At 41.9% G+C, this 22570-nt stretch overlaps 1 protein-coding gene across 21 annotated transcripts in view; it reads right to left on the bottom strand.

Annotated features, from left to right (window-relative positions):
• lola (longitudinals lacking) overlaps positions 1-22570 on the bottom strand; it is a 62528-nt gene that overhangs the window by 30850 nt on the left and 9108 nt on the right. For 13 of the 21 annotated variants that reach the window (XM_017251202.3, XM_017251205.2, XM_017251207.2 and 10 more), the window contains exons 2-5: positions 21346-21753; positions 20883-21276; positions 20131-20820; positions 19984-20064 (exon numbers count right to left, since the gene is read on the bottom strand). In XM_017251202.3, the coding sequence (XP_017106691.2) occupies positions 19984-20064; positions 20131-20820; positions 20883-21276; positions 21346-21519 (1339 nt within the window). In that variant the 5' untranslated portion in view covers positions 21520-21753. Of the gene's footprint in view, positions 1-3271; positions 3936-4052; positions 4267-4848; positions 6241-7578; positions 9255-9958; positions 10695-11170; positions 12326-13081; positions 13603-14849; positions 15310-15403; positions 15561-19983; positions 20065-20130; positions 20821-20882; positions 21277-21345; positions 21754-22570 lie in introns of those variants that run through there. The other 8 variants (XM_017251219.3, XM_017251216.3, XM_070279127.1 and 5 more) reach the window with 8 other exon arrangements.

Below are 22570 nucleotides of genomic sequence, written 5' to 3'. Positions count from 1 at the left end.
ATCTTTATTATTCTTGTTGTTTGCTGTTTTTTTTTTCTGTTACCACTTTCTTCAAACAATGTGTATATAAACGATTCCATATATAATGCCATTTGATCAGTTTTCTTTCGCAAAAATAACAATTTCTGGGTTAAATGGTTCCTCGAAAAATTAAAACATAATTCCAAATGGTCTTGGTTGGGTTACATAATTTCTCTGTCATTGTTCATTTTTTAAACCTACCGCTTGTTATTACAGTTATTAATAATTATTAATTGGTTTTTTTATCATTCATTATTTTCATGTGTTTTTAAGGTACTAACAATATCAGCTTCTTCGTCAATGAAAGTTTTCTTGCGTTACTTTAATTTTAGTTTTCATTCATTAATCTTCTTTTTGTATAAATTTGTTTCATAATTTCGCCTTTTCCGTGGTTTCGTTAACAATAAATATATGTATATATCATTTATCAATTTTTACTCGCTTTCATTGTTTTCTTGTTAAATATTACACTACAAAAAATAAACAACTTTCGTTACAATTAAACATTCCTCGCGGCTGCTCCTGCTCTATGTTCTTGGTTGTTCTTGGTAATTATTGTTTTGGTTTGATTATATATATAATATAATATATATATATATATCCTTCAATCCTTTTCGACTTTAGACTTTTATGGCAATTTCTTTGTTCCAAATACACTTTACTAAAACTCGATTTCTTGACTGGTTGTTCTTTTTCTTGTTCTTGTTTTTGCTTTGTTCAGTTTTTTTTTTGTCTAAAATATATATATATATAAGTATATATATATATATCGGTATATGTATATGTCCTTGTATATATGTGTGTATATATATATATATTTGGTTGGTTTCTTTGGAGTATATTTTGTTCATTATTTTGTAACTTACATAGTTAACACTAATCATATTTTTTTTTGTTGTTTTGTTTTTTTCGCAAACGGTTTTCTGCTCATCTCTTAGTGATAAATATTAATTAACAATATAACAAAAGTTAAAACATAAAAAGTTCTGTGGTTAAATTAGCGTGAAACAATATATATTTGTATGTGTAATAATATAGTAATAGTAATATTAAAGGTTAAAACTAATTAAAAGAAAAACGATTCAACAAAAAAGTGTTTTGAAAACATTTCATGTTTCATTCCTTTTCCCTAAACTTTAACAGCAAAAATAATAATAATTTAGCTACTCGCAACAAGGTCTTAGTGAATTAGTTTAACAAAAACATAAATTATACAAGAGTATATATATCGGATAATTCTCTGAATAAATTTCAACTAATTTAAAAGCGATTTCTATCTTCCTCCGCAGGGACCAACAATTTGTCTTGTTTGCTTCTTTTTTTTCTGGGGTTACAAAAGTGCGATTATTGTTTAAATATATATATAATTTTTTTTTTTAGCTTTTTTAGACTATTCATTTCAAAAATTGACTTTGGCAAATAGCCGCACAAGACAGATTGCTGAGAGGCCCGCGGAGACTATTTATTGCACTTGGTAGCAAAATTTAAAACAAAAATTGAAGTGAATCAATTAAAAATTTGCCTTTGGTATTGGTTATTTGCGGGCGGGGAGGGGAGGGGCGTGGCGTCGCAAGAACTATTTCGACCGATATAGCCAGTCTTGCCAGCCAGTAGTATTGGTTAGTATTTCGCTATAATTGATTCTTATTCGTTTCTCATTCCGCTCTCTGGTTTTTTTTTCTGTGTATAATTTGTCTAGTTCATTCGAGTTCATACAGTTTGCTCTATTGCTGTTTGGTTTCCGTATCTATATTTAATATTTGTTTATTGTACTGTCATATACATGTATGCATATATGCGTAGGTTTATTATCTGCAACCCAAAGATTAACAATCAACAAGCAACAAACAATATATATCCTTCTGTCGGTCCTTCTTTCGTTACTGCCTTTCTAACTAGAAATTATTTTAGTTGCCTCCAGCTTAGGTTAATATATATATCTATATATGTATTCTCGTACTCGTACTCGTATAATTTCAATAATTTATCATTTATATATATATATATATGTTTAAAAATTTGTTTGATAATGGCACTCTCATAGCATTTAGTTGTCACTTTTGCCGTTTGAAAAAATTTCGCTAAACAATCCTTCGAACTAACAACGAAATCTAACAGAATCTTGGTTCCGCCTCCTCGAATGCAACAACAAATCATATCGGTTTCCGTATATATCCTTCTCTATATTTCTGAGTATATTGTTCGATCTCGTTCTATGGCTTCCTCTAAGCAGAATTTTCCTTATTCAGTTTGGTGGAGAATTTCTAATGGCACAAAATGTTCTATTTTTTTTTGTTTTCTGTTTCTGGTACAAAAATCCTTCTTTTTTAACCGATTATTGGCACACACACACACATGGCATACTGACACACACACTCGCCCACGCACACACACACTGTTATATTATAGGGTATGTGAGTATAAGTTACAAACATCCTTCGGCCCTCCTCTAGCTTCCCAACAACTTGCCTAATATCCTTTCCTTTTTTTTTTAACAGACAACATTTTTGCTAATATAGCATTATATATAGATCTATATGTGTATATACTTTACTGCATGTATATGTAGATGTGGTTGTTCTTTAATTCTTCCTCATATGTATATGTTTTGTATATATGTATATAAACTCTTTTTTCTCTATTTTTTTTTGTTGTTCTTGGAACCATGTAACAAATCTTCCTGCAATCCCCAGCCACTCCAGACTGTCGAGCCTGCCTGTCCTGGTAACAACTTAGAAGTTACATAACATATTTAGTTATACTTTTTTGATAATCTGCCAACTCTGATCTCTGCTATTATTGTTGTTATTATTATTATTATCTCATCCACTCCTCAGGTCATACACTTCTATAGTCCTCGTGTGGTGTTTGGTGTTGTGTGGCATAACAAGAATCGCTTTAGTTATATATTATATATTAGAAATATATATAATAGATATATATTTGGCAACAAATAAACACAGTACGTTTTGTTATATGCATTTCTGTTTCTGTTTCTGCTTCTGTTATTATGCACTTTCTCTCATTTGTTAATTTCACTAAGTTTTGCTTGGTTTAGTTTCTATATTATATTATTAATATATATATTTTAACTAAAATTACGTAGTTTTGGTTAGTTTGACTAAAATTGTTTTGCTCTTAGCTTCCTTGCGTGTATGTTTTCTGGTTTTTTTTTGTTTTCTGTTCAACATGTGTTTTGTTATTTTGCCTCTGGGTTCTACTACTCCTTACTTATATTTTTTTTCTTTAGTTTTTTGTTTTTTTTTTGCTGGTTTTACATTTTACTAAAATCCTATAAAATGTTCACTGACTGCTTTCAATATATACTATATATATATTATGTGGTGTATATATTGTTGTTGTTTCTCTAGCTTGTTTAATATTTCGTTTTCACTTGCTTTCAGTTTTTTAACTAAGTATTCTGGTTTGTTTCTTTAATGCTCAGTTTCAACAATAATTCTCATCGTATATATATCTCTATATAGATTGGTTGGTTGTTTTTCCTCTTTATAAATGATGTGGCATCCAATAAATTCGTTTTGTTGTTTGTTATTTGTAATTGTTCTTGGTTTTGTTTTTTTTTTTTTTTTTTACTTTTTTTCTCATTTTTTTTTTGTTCTTTAACTAATTGTTCTATATATCATTTTGTTCATCATTGTTTGTGTGTTTTGGTGTGGTGTATATAATCGTGTTCATGTTTCTGGTACATAACTCGATGACCAATCAATCAGTTGATCATCGGCTGCTGCCTATGGGGATAACGCTTATTCTATTTGATTTTAAAGAAAACATTATCTCATAAGTAATATTTGACACAGACACCGGACTCAAGGTGTCGCTTTAGGTGGGAGCTTTGTGAAAATGCTTTGCCGCACATCAGACAGCGAAATTTTTTCTGTCCACCACATTCATATCTAAGAGTTGTAAAGAGTGGTAGAGAGTTATATATAGTATCAGTCATCAGACAGACGAACAAAAAATCAATCTCTCAGATTAAAAGAAACTGAATATTCAAAGAAGGGCGAACTCACCTGATATGTCGTTGCAACGAGCTGGCATCTTTGTAGCTCTTCAGGCAATTGAATCTCGGGCACTGGTAGCGTCCATCCGGATTGATGAACTTGAACAAGTCGGAGAACTTCAGCTCGTACCAGTAGTCCCGGATGAGGGAGTGGGCCGAGGAGTTGGCGGAGCTTCCGGTCGGCGGCGGTGTCTGGCTCGAGTTGGAGGCGTAGCTGCTTGGAGCTGCAAGTTAGTGGATCACATTCATATATAGAAGGAGAAGAAAACAGAGACATCCATGAGTATCGTATTGTTCAGGAGGCAAGGGCTTACTATAGCCTATGACCATTATTTTGAATTTGATTTTTGAAAAAGTAACAAGTTTTCAGAGATTTCAAGTGGAAAACATTAATTTTTTCTTTTTTTTTGAGTATTTTGAGTAAAAAAATTATAAAAAATAGTAATAAAAAATTGTGATATTTACAGTTAGTGTGTGTTGCGGGGTGTTTTTTTTTTTATTTGATTTGTTTGCTTGACTTAATTTTTGGTTTTGTGTGGGCGTGGCATGGTGAAGCGTGAGCAGAGCTAGCAGCAGTTGCAGAATTGGCTTTGGTTGGTTGGTTTGTCTTTTTATAGATTTTTAAATTAATGAGCGCTGTGGGATGATTGACTGATTGACTGACTGACTGACTGATTGACTGACTGAAGATGATGCGTATGATGATGAGGCTTGATATGGGTCTGCAATGAAACATGTTTAGTAATTCTGGACAGCAGAGAACAGTGAAGATGGCCGGTCGAAAAAATCGAGAATATACAAAACACTTGCTGGTTCAATACAATTTTATTCGAGTTACAAAAATATTTTTTGGAATTTTATGTTTTATGTATAATGGCGTATAAAAAATACTTAGTAGTGGCTCTGGCTCTGGCGTACAAAAATAGTTGATTTCTTGCGATTATATATAATATATATTTAGAAGATAAAATGCCTTACAATACTAGCTTATAGATCGTTATCCGTTCATTCACAAAATACGTGTTTCCTTGTAACTGCTGAGTTTTGGCTGCTTTTTGTTTTTGTTAATCTTTACTTTTTAGTGTAAATACATCTTTAAATATATCTTTATCTGTCTGAGGATTTAATATTTGAACTATTTGTTGGCGACTGCTTTGTAATTGTTGTTTAACTTGTACTGTTGGTTGCGCTTGTCTACTCGGTTAGTCGTAATCCTAGCTAGCAAAGGAACTTAGATTAAACCACAAAGGTGTTGGAGTTAGTTGGTTTTTGTTTTTTTTTTTTGGAAATTTCGCTGTTTTCGGCATTGCCTGGGTTCACTAATAACTAGATTAAATCGAAAGAGATTATGATTTTTGGTTTTTGTTTCTTAGGAATGCAAAGTGTGTGTCGGGTCGACGACCCTCGTAAACCTACTCTCAGTAGTTTAACCCTCCCTGACTTAGTTTCGTTTTTGGACTTTCAATTTGTTTTGGCTTATGATCTACTAATTTAAAACTTAAATTAACTTAGGAAATGACTAGCACTGAAGCATAAGTTATAATTGGGGAAAATTTCTGCGCTTAACTTAAGTCTAAAATACGAATCTGAAATACCAAATGAGGCCCGACTGCAATGATTGGAATTCCTAAGCAGGCCAGCCCGCTTTCGCATACCATTTACATGAATTAATCAAATTTATGCAAATCACACACAAAATAATCCAAAGTGAAAGCTGGACGGGAGCTGAGAGATGGGCGATGGGAGCTGGAGACCCAATCCCCCGCCTCTCCACTCAGTAGATCATTGCAGTCTGTCCTGGCTGGCTGGCTGGCCGGTTGGCTTCGCGAACGGAATGTAATACATAATACGTGCAAAAATGTCTAAAAACTAAATTCCAACAAAAGACTGGAGGAGACTGGACTGGATTTAATGGCGGTGGAGTTATGCGGTGGCCTCCCATTTGGTGGGCAGGCTGGAGGTCTGCATCTGGAAGGCCAGCGGCAGGAAGTCCTTTTTCATTTTGGCAAAGTGGGTCTTGATGTGCTTGGTGAGGTTGTCGCTCCGCTTGGCCGCGTAATTGCAGCTGGGGCACTGGAAGATGGGCCGTTCGGTGGTGAAGCGGCACTCGAACCTCCGGTGGCGGCTCAGACTCTTGCGGGTCTTGTACGACTTGCCGCACTGATCGCAGGCGTGCTGATACCAGGTTAGTACGAAATCTGAAAATGCAGAATGTGTGTGCACAGAAGGGTGGGGGGCGGGGATAGACAGAGATAGATAGAGAGAGAGAGAAGAAAGAAAGGGGGAGACACACAGGCGGATGGGTGGTGAGTGAGTGGGTGAAAGTGAGTAGGAATGAGATTTTACAATGATTTCTTCGCTTCCTGATCGTGTATGAGACTGACTGTATATATCTTCTTGTATTTTTTGTTTTTGTATATCTTTGAACAAGTCAAATTTGCAAAGCTACAAAAAATTTAATAAAAACATAATTAATTAAAAAATATACATATTTTTAAATATATAACTTTAAAGCATTCCAACAGAAAAAAAAATTGACGGGTAAAATAAAAAAAAAGAGTATTTGTAAAACATTTAGATTTCTTAGAATTAGAAAATAATGTCATCCCAGTTAAGAGTACAGTTTGTGATAAGAACCCAAGGTCGAACGACCTTCTTAAAAACTATGCATAGTCTGTGTAAGAATAAAAACATCGAGTGTTAAAAAATTTATTTAGGCACAAGTACATTATCAAATAGAGAAATAGAGCTAAAATATTAAATATTAAGAGTTTTAAGAAAAAGCTCTGCGAACGAGACACACAAAAGCACAAAGGACATTCGCGCGCACACACTCTCGTCGCTCACACACACACACTCGCATTCGCACACTCGCTCCACAATAAGCAGACACAAGGATAACCCAAGCAAAGAAGCTCGAAAAGGACATGAATTTTGTAGAGAACATGCTTTTCTTTAAGGACGATCCAGTGCGTAGAGGAGCTTTGGCTTAAAGTCCTTCACGCACTCTATCGCTTCGAGAAAACCCAGAGAGACAAAAACAATTCGAGGCGAGAGTTTACACAGAACAAGGATATATATCATAGTATAGTATAGTATAGATATATATATATATGTATTAAGTATATAAAAGAAGTATGTAAAATACGGTAAGCGACAGACTTTTCTTGTTAGGCAGATCGCTGCGTCCAGAGAGAGAGAGTCTTCCAGGAGAGGCCGGTCACAGAGTGGTGGATAGTGTGTGATAGTAGGTACTAGTAGATGGAGTAGTGGGAGTAACGGTAACACAAACTTTTTGATTGTTGAGATTGATCTAAAAGAAATTTAGTAATAAAATAGGTTAGTGAAAAGTTCGCACAATTTCCACAGAGCGTGAAAGTGAGGGTGTGGGTGAGGGGGAGAAAAAGAAAATCCAAATGGGGGGGATAATGGACAACGAACAGAAACAAAGGCGAAATGAAAAACAGTGATGATAATGGCGGAGGATAACGGATGAAGTGACAAAAAGCGAAATAAAATAAAACTTTCGATTTGGCTGCAATTGAATACATAAATATAATATATTTCCTTTTTTTAAATTGTATTTTTTTTTGTATTTGTATTTTTTTTTTTGTAATTTATTTAAATATAATTTTTGTCGTTCTTGCTTGGTTTGGACTTTGGATAAATTAGGCATTAATATTAGGTGTTACATGCTAGAGAATGTAATTTCTAGAAAAATAACTTAACTAGTCGTACAATTTGGTGGCATGTCATTTGGAATAAGTGCATTACAGTTCTAAGATCTACCTTCACTTCCTCCCACTCCCACTCGGGCTCGAGAGCGGGGACTAGGCTTGCCGATGAGTATTTCTTTCTTAATTCTCGTCTTTTTTTTTAAATCAAATGGAAATTACTCAGCTGGTAGTAAGATGATTTGATTCCTCTTTAAAAAAACATTATAGTTTTCTCTCGTTTTTGGTATCAACTTATATGGCTAACAATGATTTAGTTCGTAGTGCGGGACATTTCTGTCATGCAAATAAAATTCTTATACAAATACAAATTCGTGACGGTTCGAAATGATATTCCTCCATGGTTTCTTGGGGGTTTCTTTAGGATAGAGTCGGTTCAACATTGAAATAATATTGACAAATATTCTTTAAGACACATTTTGTCCATCTGGGGGGAGAGACTCACAAAAGTAGTACACAAAATAAGGTGTGGAATGTCTACGTTGAGATTCATACGGTTCAGATACGTATAGATACAAGTACGCATATACATGGATAAATAAAACACCAGCTCTGGCGCACAAATTAAAATAAATTAAGAGATTCAAGTTGCAATAAATAATTAAGTATAGTATGCAGGAGGATGGCTCCTTAGTTATTGTTGTAGGCGAAGGGCATCGTGTTCATCAGGCGCTCCTTGAGCAATGAATTCGATATGATCTGCAGGCCCAGCTTCATGTTCCACTCCTCGTTCAGCAGGTGCTGCACCTTGCCGGGCGTCACCGGCTCCGGCTTGATGCTCAGCTCTCCGGCAGCCTCGGCGGCCGCCTCCTCCTCGTCGTGTCCCGTAGACTTGCCTTCGCCACCAGCGGCCGCAGCTGCTGCGGCTGCGGCTGCCTGCTCCTCCACCACCGCTGCTGCTGCCGAGATGGCCGTGATGGCACCTGTCAGCCCGTAGGTGGGGATCGGCATGATGTGCGGCGGCAGTGGCGAGTTGCAGCGCGATCTCGGCTCGTTCTCGTAGTTCTCCTTGCGCAGCGACAGGTTCTCCGGGATGGGGCTCTCGCAGCCGTTGTGGGAGCTGCCCACACTGGCGCCGCAATCGCCGCCGCTGGAGCCGCCGCCGCCACCGCCTCCGCCGCCCAAGGACTGAAGACCCCCGAGACCGCCGCCCTTCATGTCCAGCGAGCTGCTGCCGCTGGAGGTGCGAGAGCCACTGCCGGTGGTCATCTGGGCAATGGCCGGAGGTATTCCGTGCTTGGAGACCAGGTGGCGCACCATGTGGTACTTGCGCCGGAAGCGGGAGCTGCAGAACTCGCAGTTGAAGCGCGGCGGAATGCCGATGCACTCGTCGCGCATGTGGCGCTGCAGGTGGCGCTTCCGGAGGTAGCTCTTGTTGCAAACGGCGCAGTGGAAGCGCTCCTTGTAGTCCTCCTTCCCGGCCATGTCCGCGTCGTCGCAGCTGCCAAAGACGCTGTGATTGAAGTCGTACCTCATGTCTATTTTTTTTTTTGATTAATTCGAGTCCCCGTGGTGATGGTTAGTGGGTGGTGTGGTGTGCGGTGGTTGTGTGTGTGATTGATCGATTGATTGTTTGATTGATTGATTGATCAAAATGGTTTTGGGGGAAGATTTTTCGAATTTCGATTTTTGATTTTGATGTTTTTGTTTGTTTGTGGTTTGTATGAAATGAAAATGAAAAGAAAATAAAAAGAACTGTGTGAAAAATCATAAACACAAGGTCCAGAATTAGGCTTAAACCTAAAATACGTAAACCCATTGAAGGAGCTTCAATTCTTCATCATAAACTTAACTTAAACTTAACTTTCAATATAAATCTTTCTTTTTTTTTGTTCTTTTGAGAAGTTGAAGGAAAACTAAAACAAATTATACAATTCCAAGTTCTAAACTAAACTAAATTAATTCTCATAAATAACAAAGGCTACAATAAGGAGGCTACAATAAACAAATACACTTTAAATACTTTCGCTAACAAAAATTACATTTTAAGGAAACTAATTAACAACAAATCGTAAATACTTCAAAAACAATAAGAGGTTAAATAAAATAAAACTTAAAACTCTTAAAATAAATCGTTTTTAGTACAAATCGTTTGGAGTTTCTTGTGAGTTTCTTTCTGGCGTGAGAAGGATTCTAAAAGAAGTCATTAGTTGGGATTCCTAAAACAAAAAAAAAGGTATGCTTTCTTTTCAATAAATATTCGTACACATATATTTAACTTCGGGTAGTGACTTAGCAGACTGACACACACAGAACAATAGAGCAACGGTGCTTAACTACGAAAACGGATGCGGATAACAGCCAGTGGTTGTGGTTGCGGTCGCGGGAATTCGATTCCCCCGAGCCCTCCTCCTCCTCCTAGTCCTAGTCCTAGAGCTTCTTCAGCTGGTGGATGCCGTGCTTCTGCCGGAGGTGCAGCTTCAGGTCGTACCGCCAGGAGCAGCTGAAGTTGCAGAACTCGCAGTGGAACTGCACGCTGGGCTTCTTCGGCGTCGAGTTGCTGCTGCTGTTGTTGCTGCCACTCGTGCTGTTGTTCCCAGTGGCGGCGGCCCGTTGCGGCTTGCGGATGCTGTTGTTGAGGAGGCTGGCTAGCTGGAAGGAGGCTGCTGCCGCGGACATTTGACAGCCACCGCAGTTTCTGGTGGTGCAGTGCAGCTGCTGGTGCGGTTGCTGCTTCCCGGTGACCACCGCCGTCGGTTGCAGGTGATTCACGATGGCCTCCGCCTGGCCGGCACTGCCGCACTTGTACATTCTCCGTATCGTGACCTCCGGCTCCGAAACGTCCGTCAACTGGCAGTTGTTGCCGCTGCTGTGGTGGTTCTGCTGGTGGCCGCCACTCTCCATCGGTGGCTTCTTGCTGGCCGCACTGGCCGCCGCTATAACTGCCGTGGCATAATTACAGTAAAGCGTCCTTAAATCTGTAAGAATTGTGATTGGGTTTGTCTAAGATTTGCTGAGACTGAGCGATTTCAGAGTAGGAGAGTTCAAGTTCAGAGATAGAGAGAGATGAGGGTGTGACTGTTTCTGTGGTTTCTTTCTGTCTGGTTTTCTGGTATTTTTTTACAGTGTACTGTTGGCTTAAATCTATAGTTGAGAGTCTGGTAGGTATATGCAGTATAAGTGTGGATTAGGTTAACCGACGCCGCCATTACATGGATATAAACATCTCGCCTGAGTTATTCAACTTAGGGCTAACTTAGAGGTAAACACAAAAGTCAACTTGGTCACCAAAACAAAAGGGTTCGCCGCCATCGACGCAAATCTTTCGCATAAATTAAGGTTATTTACCAAAAATAGTACAACTAAGATATCGTAAATTAATGTGAAAAGATTGCTGCCAGCGGCGGGTCTGGTCGTCATGCAGGGTCGAGAATTGAAAAACGCATTTTGTGGGTTTGGTTTGTAAAAACGTGGCTTTATTTTAGTTAGCATTCCTCCTCCTGGTTCTCTTCTTCTTTCCCTTCTTTCTCTTCTCTATTTTGTACAAAATATATTATATACTTTTGCTTCAGATTATTAGATTAGTTCTCAACTTTTGATTTGCGCTGGAAAAGAAATACTTATGACAGCCACACACCACCTCGGGGGGGGGCCTCTATATAGTAAATGCAGAACAGAAAAAATACATATAGAAAATGCAGGCCAGGGTGACCCCCAGCCACGGATCGCTCTTTGGTTAATTGATTAGTAAGTGATTGGTTCCCGGGCGCGTCTTTTACTCGATTCGGAGGTAGAGAGGGGAGCTGTGAGCGAAAGGGACTGGCTTGGCTTGGCTTGGCTTACAACCCCTCCCCCTTGAGCAGCTCCGCGGAGGAGCAGGACGAGCCGCTGGCCACCACGGCCGCCGCGGCTGCCACTTGTTGCAGGGCCTGCTGGAGCAGAGCCTGCTGCCGCAGCTGCTGGCGGTAGGAGGCCTCCATGAGATGCTGCTGCTGGTGCTCCTCTTCGTCGTCGTCCTCGACTAGGAAGGCGTTCTGGTGCTCCTCATCCTCCGCCCCGGCCTCGTCCATCATGTCCACCAGGTCCACGATCTCGGGCTCTGTCGCCGGGCCCTCCTCCGCGGTGCCCCCGCCTCGGGCTGCCCCTGCCGCCGCCGCTGCCCGCTGCTGGCGCTTGAAGAGCGACCTCATGGCTATCTCGGGGTGCTTTTTCCTCACGTGCTGGCGCAGGTGGTCCGCCCGCTTGGTGCGATGGCCGCACACGGAGCACACCATGCTCTTGCCCTTGCCGCACTCCTGCCTCAGGTGGCGCCTCAAGGTGCCGTGCCGGCGATAGGTGCGGTAGCACTGCGGACATGTGAAGCTCTCCTCCTGGCCACCAACTCCTGCGCCTCCTCCCACTCCCACACCCGCTGCCGAGGCCAGGATGCCGTGAAAGTGATCAAAGTGCGGTGGCTGAAAGTGCTGCAGTCCCTGCGGGTAGTCGTCGCTGCCGTCCGCCAGGTCCGGCTTGCAGCCATTCAGGTGGTTCTGGGCCTGGGTCTGGTTCTGGAGCGGATTCAGGGTCGGCTGGCTGGACGAGGAGTCGTCGATCGTGTGCAGCTGCAGGCCTGAAATTTGTTTTTGTTTTTCGTTGGGTTGATTGTGTCTCAGAATTTGAATGGCAAGCTTCAGTAAGGTTTAGTTCTCATCTCAGACCTCAGATCTTAGATCTCAGATCTCGGTTCTCAAATCGTTAATGGTTCTGTTGGTCAATCATGCGTTTGTGGGCAGTTTTGGGTTTAATTTTGTTTAGTTTTCGGTTTACTTCGTCAAGGCAGTGGCAAGCAGTGGTTATTGGAGTTCTCAAAATGCCGGATTAGTCGCGTTCTCGTTTAGGAAAGCATTAATTTTGGTTTAAAATTAATAAATTAATTCGGGTTTAATCGGGTGGCTCGCTTCTCAATCGCTTCTCAATCATCGTTTGTTTCAAACAAAAACAAATTTCAAACAGGCAAGTAGAAATCAGTATCAGTGGCACGGCAGCATGGCAGGGTGAGGAGAGCGGGTTAGGGTTAATCTTGGAAGGAAAGACACATAGCTGGGGGGGGAACTAGAGAGATCTGGTGGTCGAGTGTGACTGGGGGGAGGTGCAATGGGATGGATGTGGGGGGGCGTGTGTGTGTATCTCAGAGATATAGTTTCGGGATTTGGGTTTCTGGCAAGCACTATATACAGATATTCATTCATGGCTTAATATGATGGTTGATTGGGACTCTGGCACCGAACGTATTCCGCCGAAAACAACAAAGATATTGGTAGTAAGGTAGCCCTATATTTCATTTCTTAATCGTGTTCTTAATGGCTCTTCAGTATCAGTATCAGTATCAGCAGTAATCAGTCTAAAACATGTATTTGGTAATGTGCTTCTTGACCTTGCAGTGCCGGTTCAGCGAGTCCTTGCGCTTGAATCCCGCATCGCACACCTGGCACCGGAAGTTCTCCAGCATCCCGCACTCGAACTCCAGGTGCCGCTTCAGCGCCGACAGTCGCGTGTACGCGTTCGGGCACTGCGGGCACTGCAGCTTCCCGTCGTCCCGCAGCTCCGCGTTCCGCGCCAGCGTCGCCGCCGAGCTGCTCTGGACCGTCGGCGGTGGAATGCTTCGCTTCTTCGAAGCGCCGGACGAGGACGTGGAGGTTGTGGACTTCTTCTTGCGCGATCGCAGCTTACCGCGCCGCAACTGCACCACTGGAGCCATCGGCAGGAGCAGCTCCTCCTCCGCCTCCGCCTCCTCGGCCGGTGGCGACAGTGGCGGCGATTCCGGTGCGGAAGCGTGGGCCGCCGGCGGCGGGGGCGGCGGCATTTCGGCCTCATAGTAAAATATTTGGTTCAAGCTCAGCTCGAGACCTGCAATTAGATGTTTGAGCAAAGAGAGCAACAGATAGAGAATCGGGAAACACACAGGGAAACAGAGCATCGCAGAAACTGGCAGTCTGAGAATCTGAGAATCTAAGAGAGTGCAGCGAGCAAGCAACCAAAAGACCAAACTTTTCAAATGAATTCTTTTCTAAAATCCTAGCTTTGTTGCCAACTATTAAAAATACGGTGTCCTTGACCGTTGTCCTTTGATATAAAATATATTCGTGCAAAATCATTCATGACAAATATTCAAAGAATTCAAATACAATTCCAAAAACTTCAAATTAGGCTTTCAAACTATAAGTTTTTGAAAAATTCAAAAAGGTTTTTAAAAAACTCAAATTTTGAAAAATTCAAATAAAATATGAGGTTTGAATACATTTTCGAATAGTTTAAATAAGTTTTTGAATAACTAAAATAAAAGTTGAAAAACTTTCAAAATATTCAAATACTTTTCAGAACAATTTGAATTTAGGTTTGAAAACTCAAATATATTTTCGAAAAATTCAAAAAATATTTAAGAATTTAAAATCAATTTTTGATAAATTCAAAACAGTTTCAACAAATTTATATAGTTTTTGAAAAACTAAAACATAAATTTAAAAAGTTCAAAAACCTTCGAAAAATTTGAATATGGGGTTCAAAAAACTCAAATATAATTTCGAAAAAATCAATACGCTTTTAATCAATCCCAATCATTTATTGAAAAATTAAACTACGTTTTTGAAAAGCTCAAGTAAATTTTTTAAAAATTCAAATAAACTTCCAAAAATTTCAAATAATTTAAAAATGGGATTGAAATAAAATAGAACCTCAACTGGAAGTTCTCAAATACATTTTTTAGGTATTCGAATATTTTAACGAAAAAAACGCCAAGAACTTGAATAAATTGAAGTAAAAAGTACTTAGTTTTGAAAATTGAAATACAAGCACTACCAAAAAGACAATTTATTAAAAGGATGAATTACGGAAAAACTATCGAAAAATCGAAGAAGACTTGGAAAAAAAATACTATAAGAAAAGAGATTAGTTAAGTACGTATTTTGGAGTAAACCAATGTTAATCGTGTACTAAGAAAATTACTAATATATTTTCAACAAAATAGCTGGCAACACTCGATTAGCTACTCAAGCACACCCTAAAGAACCATCTGGCCTCTCTTGGCCACCTTGACGGCAGAAACCTTCACTTAAACCTTCACTGCAGCTCCTCCTCCGACCGAGAAGAACACAAAATGGAATTCTAGCCCAACTTTATTGTGGATTTCAAGTCACTTGACTCGGTTTAGTGGTTGGTGTGTGGGTAGATGATGATCGGGTATGGTGAGTGGGTCGTTTTTACATCGATTACGCTTATATCCTACGGAAACTCAGACATGGTCCTATCCGGACGCATCAGTCCCTCTTGACGGCGCCCTTGTGCACATAGTAGTAGTGATCTTGGAGCTTGAAATTGTAGTGGAAGCCGCGGCCGCACATGCGGCACACGTACTTCTTCGGCTGGTTGCACTCTTTGCGCAGGTGGCGCGTCAGGGTGCCCAGGACCTGGTAGCTGCGTCCGCACGTCTGGCACACATACGGACCACTACTCGCCGCCGCCGTTGCTTTGGACTTGGCCCTGGCCTTGGGTGGGGCTGACGTGGAGGCCGAGCCCGTCACTAGGGTGCCATCTCCTCCTGAACCACTGCTGGCTAGTCTGCAGAAAAGGGAAAGGAGGTTGGTGGGTATTGGCTTGGAAGACAGAGGACATATCCGAGAAGGACGAGGCGAAGCCCGTCATCTAGGTTTACCTGCGCGCCAGGGACGAGGACGTGGCCGAGGTGGAGGCCGCCACCACCTTGCGTTTGCGCCGGGCCGTCGTGAGCGTTGCCGGGGCGGAGGAGGAGGCGACGGCCGTTGGGAGGACCTTTCTTCTGGCCAAACGCTTAGAGCCGCCAACCGAGAGGGCTGCAACCAGGAGGATCAGGTTGTCAGTTGAGGAAAAGGGTCAGAAAAATAAGAAGAGCAACAACAAATGAAAAACCAAGTGTCCTAAAGACTCTTTTTAAAGTCTTTCTAAGTTCATCCTAAGTCATCATTCCTTATAAGGACTCTCTCTCTAAGAAACAAACTGTTGACCTTGAAAAAAGCTCTTAAAACCCTAAATAATAATCAACAATTATCCAAAAAATACTCTCTAAATGCAAGTTGATAAATTTTAAAGAAAAATAGACAAGAAAAGTGACGAAAGACCACTTAAAAGCAAATACCAACTACGGAATACGGGGGGGAATGGTGTGGAGGAGGAGCTCTGCATACCAACACTACATATAGAAAGCTTAAACTTTATTCCAAAAGGACACAGGTATTTAAATTTATGAACACACACACACACAAGCACACAAAGGACAGTGGGGCACCAGGACCTGCAAGTCAAGCTTGCGGCTGAAGGCTCTTTTTATCGAAAAAGCTTTTGACACATTTCTGTGAAAAAAAAACAACATTATCTTTCGCTGTTCTGGGTGTGTGTTGTTGTTCCTGCGTGTCGGTGGTGTGTGTGTGTGTGTTTGTGTGGCAGGGCTTTGAGCCAATTGTACGGTGAATTGGGTCAAGGCCATGCCAACAGCTTTCAACAGGGCCATAACCAGGAATAGGCAGTGGGCGGTGGGCTGGTAGGGTGGTGAGGTGTAGGGGTGGAATATAAATCATAGAACCACAATTTCAATACATTTTTGAAGAGGAAAATAATACAAAAGTGTAGGGAGAAAGGGCGAGCAACCGCATCTAGTTCCCACATCATCGTATTCCAAACCTCCATATCATTGTGGTTTCTTGAGAAGAATTCTATCTCCTATATCGTGGCTCTAAAAACACGTTCCATTATGCAAACCAATCGCCATTTCATCTAGTAGTGCAACTTTCTGCGACTGTACGATCGAAATTCCCATCAAAAATTCAAAGAAAAAAATCCCCAAAACCAGATTCTTTATGCAACCATAAAAAACAGACGTATTGTCTCGCTGGCATCATCATCGTCATGAGCTTACACGGATGCAGTGCGAATTTTTAAAAATAGCAAAGCGAGAAGCGATACATTCACAGAGATATGAACATTAATATTATTGCTTCACTCGCCGTGTGAATAATGCTGATTGAGGAGAGAAGAAGCGAAGAAAAAACTCACAATCGCACACATAGATACTCATTATATTTTTTTAGCCGACCTTGAACTTGAACGAACGAGCGAACGAATGACTGCCTGGGGGCTTCTTGTTATTGTTTTTATTTTTGTTTCTGCTGATTAACAATTAACAGAACGGGCATAGATAGCGACCGCACCAGGGAGGAGGAGGAGGAGCGTTTATGGAAATTAAAACAAGACATTTAAGACGCACCTGCCTCTCACCTGGCCAGCCGAAATCAAATCTCAAACGGGAAACTAATCCTAATTGTAGTTCTTTGTAGAATGTGTGTGACTTGGGGGGGTTCTTCTTGATTTCGGGATGTGTTTCAGAGTTTGGCAACGCTCCAAGCAACTTTGAGAAACAAACGCCAAACGCAAATGAAATTTTAAGTAAAATATATATTGAGAGAGAGGTGTGTGGGTGGGTGTGTGTATGTACAATGTCGAGTTCAAGGCGTACACACTTAGAGATAAAATGGAAAAAGAATAGAACTGGTGCATTACACTATAGCTTACCCAGGAGGCGGCGCATCGGACCGGACCGGGGGTTCGTTCAAGTCCTTTTCAGGAGAAAACGAACCACACACGCAGCTTCATTTTTTAGCGAGCCTTAAGCTTTGCTCGTTTTTTAAACATTACCTGATCTTTGCTGAAAGTTAGAAGGTTTCTTTGGTAGATGTGGGGATGATTTCGAGGGTTGGTAGGAATAATGAGGATTCGGGATTGGGGCGGGATTCAAACAAAAATGAACTTAAAATACAAAATTTATTTCATTTTTGTGCGGCACTCCGCCCAACCGATACCGTCGAGCGGAGCATACTCACCTGGAACACCTGGCCTCTCGTTTTGGTAGATCGTGGGGTCGACGTTACAGATGGGGTCTCGTCCAAGTGCCCAAAGCTGCGACTGTACCTCGCCATCCTTCGGATGACTACGTGCTTTGTTCTTGGCACTGACTCGACCTCTGGCGCTGCAGCTGCTGATCCTCTCCCAAGACGATGATCCTCGGCGTTCACGGGTGACCTCTTGGTTACACTTTGCACTTAACTTGATTTTATTTATTTTTTTTAATTTTCACACAAATACGCAGCTCCTTGCCAGGGAAGACTCGCTCCCCTGTCTTGGAGACTCAAAGCCCGAAAGTCGCGAACGAAAACGCCCGAAATTTTGGCTCAAAACTGACCAAATCGGAACCGGATACGCTTAGGAACTAGTTCTATGACTAAAAACAAAGTTCATAAGGAAAATAAAGATGGAAAAAAAAAGTCCCGTCAACCAAAATAAAGCAAAATATATATGTATATATAGGTATAGTACTAAAATACAATTTAAAAAACTGCATGCGTATTTCGTAATAATATATGTTTGGTAAAGAATAAAAAACTGTGTAAAAAACATTAGCACGCGCTGAGAGTTCTAAGAGACAATCAAAATGGATCGGCAGAATGGAAATGAAAATACGTGTGGGTGGGTGGGTGTGTGGGTGGTGGTATTGCCAAGGTCGTGGTGGAAAAATGCGAAAAAAGAAGGTTATGCGAAAAAACATAATTCCGCTTATGATCGCTCATTAAAAATTGCTGGAAGTGTGGCCAAACTTTTGACGCGACTGTACTGAGAGAGAGAGAGAGCTTTCTTTTTACGGGGGTGGTTTTGGGGGGTCTGGGGGGAAATCATTGCCAGAGCCCTGCACACATACACACAATGACAGCACACACGTACACAAACAGCAGCTTAGAGAGAGCGCAAGAGAGTGAGTGAAGGGGAGAGCGCTTTCCGGAAGTAAACACACTTGACACTCTTGATACGTAATTTTAATAACTAACTTAAGTGATAAGGGGGAGTGGTTGCTTTTGATTAGTTCCTAATCGACTGCCTAGGTGAAGCCGCAGTGTCTCTTGGAGATGTTTGTGTGTGTGTGTGTGTGATTGTGGGTGGGTGGGTGCTTGAACTATCATGAATGCATCTTTGCTCTGCAGCTGGCGGCTTAATGTCGGAAAGAGACAGGCTGAGTGGGGCGGAGGTGGACAGGTGGAAAGAGCAGGACAGTGGGGATAGAGCGAGCAACTTAAGAATGTGGGGATGTAGATCTATGCGATATATATATACAAAGTAAATAAGGCAAATCAAGAGTTAATCAAACACCAATTGTAAAAACATATTACGAATTCAACAACAAATGATCATACATTGAATCATACATATATATAGATAATGGTACAATGAGTATGTTAGAGGTGGGAGTGGTGGATGGGGTTGATATCTTTTTGTTTCGTTGGTGGAGGTGGTGGTGGTGGGGGTTGTATAGCAATTATAATGTTGTGTGTGAGTGGGTGGTGGTTGGGTAATGTTTCTTCTTGTGTTTTTTGGAAGTGTGTTAAAAATTAATAATAATAATTGATATGTACAAAAAAAATATTACTAGTGGTACGAATTATGTGTGTCGTAATTAAAAAATGATTAGTTTTTAAAAAATCATATTAAGTAAAGAAAGAGTTTAAGTAATACTTTCAACTTGCACAAATTATTCTTGTTCGGGTTAATTATTCTGTTTCTTTTCTCTCCGCTGCGAGAGCCCAGGCGCCGAGAGAAGGACAACCATATCTCGCATTCAAGTTCGAGTTCGAAATCATTACTTTCTTCTTTTTCTATTTTTTTTTTCGGTTGGTTTCTTCTTCTTCTCTGCACTGGCTCTCGCTCACAGATCTTGTTATTTTTGGTATTGTTTGTATTTGTACTTTTTCTTGTTGCTTGCTTTTTTTTTCTGCTATCTTGTTGAAAATTATATTCCAAAAAATTCTCTATGCAATGTTTCTTTCTTTTTTTTATCAACGTTTAAGAGCTTTTTTCGGAGCACGACTTTGGTTCACATTTAAATTTTTTAAAAATATAAGCATGTATGTATTTAAGTTTTAAGCTCTGTTTTTGAATGTATTGGTATTGGTATTGGTGTGGTAAAAAATGAAGTTGTGACCTTGAAGAGTTTAGATTCTTTAAGTGCTTTGGAATTTCAAATACAATCTTGTCGTCGTGCTCGCTGCTTTTGAAAAAAATCTCTCTTAAGCTTTCTTCTTTCTGTTTCTGATTCTGATTCTTTTTCTGTTTCAGTTTCTGTTTCTGTTTCAGTCTAACTTCTAGCTAAGCTGTACTTTTTGCTTTTTCATTTGTTCGTAGCTCATATTATCGAGTTTAGAGGCAACAAACACTCACCTTGGGGATCCCGTTGCTGTGCATCCTGTGCCATGAGTCCGAGTTCGTCCTGAGATCTGTCGTGCTGCCATGTTGCATATGCTACAAAAAAAATAAAGAAAAAAAATTAATAGACGCCCCATGGAAGGAGAGTATAGATTAACCTACTTTGACTAGATCCTTCGCCACCCTGGCTTGTGCCGGCCGTCTGGTCCAGCTCCTCCATTGTCATATCCTCCTCGTCCAAAGTCAAGTCCTCAACGTTCTCGTCGTGCGCATCATCATCGTACTCGGCCTTGGGTTCGATCACCATCTCGGAGCCCACGGACGACACGCTGTTGTCTTTGATCTTCTGTTTGTGATTCGACGACTTGTCCACGACGCTGGCCAGCTGCTTGACGACCACGCCAGTGTGAACGGCAGCAGCACCGGAAGCGGGAGCGGATCCACTGACGGCACCAACGCCGCCAGCACCGCTCGCCGAATCCATATCCTCGTCATCGCCTTGGACGCCTTGGGCGCCGCCTTGGCTCTGGGCTTGTACGTTCTCGGTGTTGATGGCATCGCTTGGGTTCTGCGCCTGGCCCTGTTGCCCGGAGCCCGCCGATGTGGCGGATCCGGTGGCAGGTGCGGCTGTCGAGGATGTTAGTTTAGCGCTTTCAGTCTTTTTGGTAACGTTGGTGCTGGTCAATGGCTGCTGCTGGGTCGACGAGGTTTGGCTGCTGGATCCGGCGGACGGTCCGCTGGCCAGCTGGGTGCTGACCAGAGCGGAGACGGCCAAACCGGCGCCTGACTGCTGGAGGATTGACTGATTCGAGGCGGCTTGCAACACGGACGAGTTGGAGTTGTCGTGGACATCTAAAACAAGAGACGATTTAGTTTTGTGGTTCTTTCAGAGGCCAATGTAGTGGATTACTCACCATTCTCCATGCTACGACGTCTGACTTTTCGACGACGACGCGACGGACTGGAGGAGCCCTCGCGAGATCCGGACACATCCCCAGAGACGTCCATCCCACTGGCGGTGCCAAGGCGGGCGCGCTTGGTCTGCTCCAGTGTGTAGGCGCCGCCCAGCTTGCCGCGATGGTGCTGCTGCGTGGCCTCTGGCTTGGGGGCTGAACCGCCGCCGGTGCGGTTATCCGACAGACCCTTGATCTGCAGCGACTCTGCGGCCTTGAGCAGAGCGGCCAGCTGGTCCTGCGAGATGTTCACCTCGCCGCGGTACATGTAGTCCATCATGGCGCGCAGCTCCTGGTACTTGACATCCTTGAGTATGAAGATGGGATGCTTGTCGTACTGTTCTTGTAGTAAGGTCTGATCGGGGAGAACGACACTGATTAGAGGAGGGCCCTGGACGGGAAGTTAGGGAGTGGGAATACTTACAGCAAAGTAGGGACTGCATGCTGATAACACCACCTTGTGGGCCTTGAGAAACTTGCCCTCGGCGGCTAGCGTGCAATCGACTAGAGTCTCGTTCTCCAGCAACGTGTCGAACACGCTGATCAGTGTGCTCTGGTGGTTGTTCCACCGCAGACAGAACTGCTGATCGTCATCCATGTTCGGGTTTGGACCTTGGGGGGGGCTGGGGGCTGGAAATGGAGGTTGGGTGGCCCACGTCCTAGACGTGGCTCGTCCCGATGGTTGTGCTCCCTCTCTGGTAATCTGTTTTTTGCTCCGCTCACTCGCTGATGGTCCAAATGGCAACTTAGGGGGTGTGGTGGTGGTACAGTAAGGTCAGAAACTACGAGCCCGCCTTCTTTTCACTTCTAGTTCTTTGCGTCAGCAGTTATGCTGTAAATGAAACAAAAAAGAAACACACAAAAAATTAGTAATGCTTGTGGAAAGAGTCTGAATAATGCATATTATATCGTTCCAAGGTCAAGTTCATGTTCATGTCAGCGCGGTAATAACAATATCTTTCATCTCTTTTGCGCGCACGCACACACACTCTCATACTCGCAGCACCAGCATGACAACTTGAAATTTAAGATTATTATTGTTGTTTGCATTCCACACACACATACACATACATATAAACATACACAGAATATGCAAATTTGCACAGAAAAGCGCCCTCTATGACGCCCAAACACAATTGCAAATGCAATTTTTTCGAGCGAGTTCTGGTTCTGCTTTTTGTTAATTTTTCAACTTTGCTCTTTCCAACGGAACACTCGCTCCCTCTCACTCTCTTGCTTTCGGACAATCGCTCGCTGGGAGAGCTAACGGATTTGTGTTACAGTTGCTGTTGCTGCTTCTACTTCTGCTTCCCGAATGGAGATCGATGGATACGATAAACGACGAAGAGGCTTCGCTGCGGCCGAAAAAAACGAAGCATGAAACATAAAGAGGGGAAGTTCGCAGTTGGCGTCGCTGCAGGCACACACACACACACACTCGAACGTATCTTTGCTTGTATGTGCGCCTTGAATTTTTTTTTTTTTGTATTTCCTTCGTTGTGGAAAATTTCACAAGTAGACACACTCACGCTCCACCAGACGAATATTTATGATGATTTTCTGTTTTTCCCCCCCCCGTCCGACACACACATCAGCGAGCTGATAATTTTTAAAGTTGAAGTGTGGAGCAATCGCCGCCACACATTACC

Source organism: Drosophila bipectinata, chromosome 2R, assembly GCF_030179905.1.
Source record: "Drosophila bipectinata strain 14024-0381.07 chromosome 2R, DbipHiC1v2, whole genome shotgun sequence".
Taxonomy (NCBI): Eukaryota; Metazoa; Arthropoda; class Insecta; order Diptera; family Drosophilidae; genus Drosophila; species Drosophila bipectinata.
The sequence above is the reverse complement of the archived record's forward strand: the minus strand, read 5'-3'. Positions and strand labels throughout refer to the sequence as shown.